General features: G+C 57.1%; 1 protein-coding gene across 1 annotated transcript in view; it reads left to right on the plus strand.

Annotated features, from left to right (window-relative positions):
• Nucleotides 1-981, plus strand: part of SDRG_13401 (hypothetical protein) — a gene marked incomplete at both ends in the record, with an annotated part of 1,642 nt that extends 661 nt beyond the window's left edge. The window contains one exon of the mRNA XM_008619486.1: nt 150-981. Coding sequence (XP_008617708.1) covers nt 150-981 — 832 coding nt within the window. The remainder of the gene's footprint in view (nt 1-149) is intronic.
• Nucleotides 982-1,414: the final 433 nt, after the last annotated feature.

A 1,414-nucleotide genomic window follows, 5' to 3' on the forward strand; every position in this document is an offset into this window, starting at 1 on the left:
CTTGCCGACCCGACGTCGCTTCCGGATTTCACGATTCCTCACGTCGAGGGTCAGACAGCGCTGTCGTGTCCCGTCGTCACGGTGGCAGCACCTGCGCCAGCACTGCGCGTTCAGGCGCAGGAAGCGGTCGCTGTGGTATCTGGCACCAGTGTCGGCGAAGCGACGTGCGCATGCAAGGGCAAGAAGAAGCCGTGCTTGTTCGTGCATGGTGTCGGCAACAAGGACTCGTCGGCTCCGACGCCGACGTTCAGCGATACCTGGGGCGACGTCCAGAACAGCGCGCCGTGCTGCTCGAGCTTCGCGTTCGCGCACTACGAGTCCGTGCGTCGTGGCTGGACGCGTCCGGAAGTGCAGACCGAGTTCTGCAACACGGCGCTAAGCATCGGCACGTCGGGTGGCAAGACGATCGACAATGTGATCTTGGTGACCTTCTCGATGGGCAACCTCGTCGCCGCCGGTGCTATCGCCAATGATGTGTGCAAGCTCGGGGACGGTGTCACATGGGTCGCGATCGCGGGTCCGATGCAGGGCAGCAAGGCGGCCAATTTGCTCGAGAAGAAGTGCTCAGCCTGTGGCATGGATGGGGCTCTCTTCGGCCTCTGTCCGGTTACCGAGCCGTACTTTCAGATGAAGGCCGAAGACACGGTCGACGCGAACTTGAAGAAGGCGTTCCAGGACGCGCAGACTGCCCGGAAGCGCGCCAACAAGGTCCTGTGCGGCATCAATTCGTCGGGACTGGCATCGCTGGCTAGCCCGGTGCTCTCTTCCATTGGGGCGGAGGCGTTCCCGCCGGGCACGCTCCAGGACGGCGTTGTTGACTTTGACAGTTGCAGCGTCGGCTTCAGTAAGTTTTCGACGGACGCCGAGGCCGGTGCCAACTACAAGGCGAGCATCAACCACTTTGATACGTCGTTCCGCAACGGCGACGGTTGGTGGGGCGCCGACCGCATGCCCGTCAAGTGGTTCGAGTGCGCACTCTAAGTCGATAGAGCGTTCCAGGTGTACAGCACGTCACTGTACTGTCCAAGGTTGTGACGGCGCGTAAAGTACCACCGCTGCAACATACTATTTCGACGTTCGGTGACGTGCTTTCCAATGTACCGTAATACAAGTGACGCTGTCCATACTGGTATCGTTGCACTCCAAAAAGAATTATTCGTATTCCCTTGACGTGCCCGGCGCCAGTTGAATCACACTTGCATAATAGCTGGTGGGTTGCGCCACTGGTTATCTTTAATTGTCTCTCTGCATGATATGGATCCATATCATGCGCTGGATTGCGTCCCATCGCCTCAGGCTGTTGAGGGACGAACACATATGTTTTTCGTTCATTCTTCAGAATCTTTGAGATAGATAGATAGATAGATAGATAGATAGATAGATAGATAGATAGATAGATAGATAGATAGATAGA

This window comes from Saprolegnia diclina (assembly GCF_000281045.1).
Source record: "Saprolegnia diclina VS20 unplaced genomic scaffold supercont1.59, whole genome shotgun sequence".
Classification (NCBI taxonomy): Eukaryota; Oomycota; class Saprolegniomycetes; order Saprolegniales; family Saprolegniaceae; genus Saprolegnia; species Saprolegnia diclina.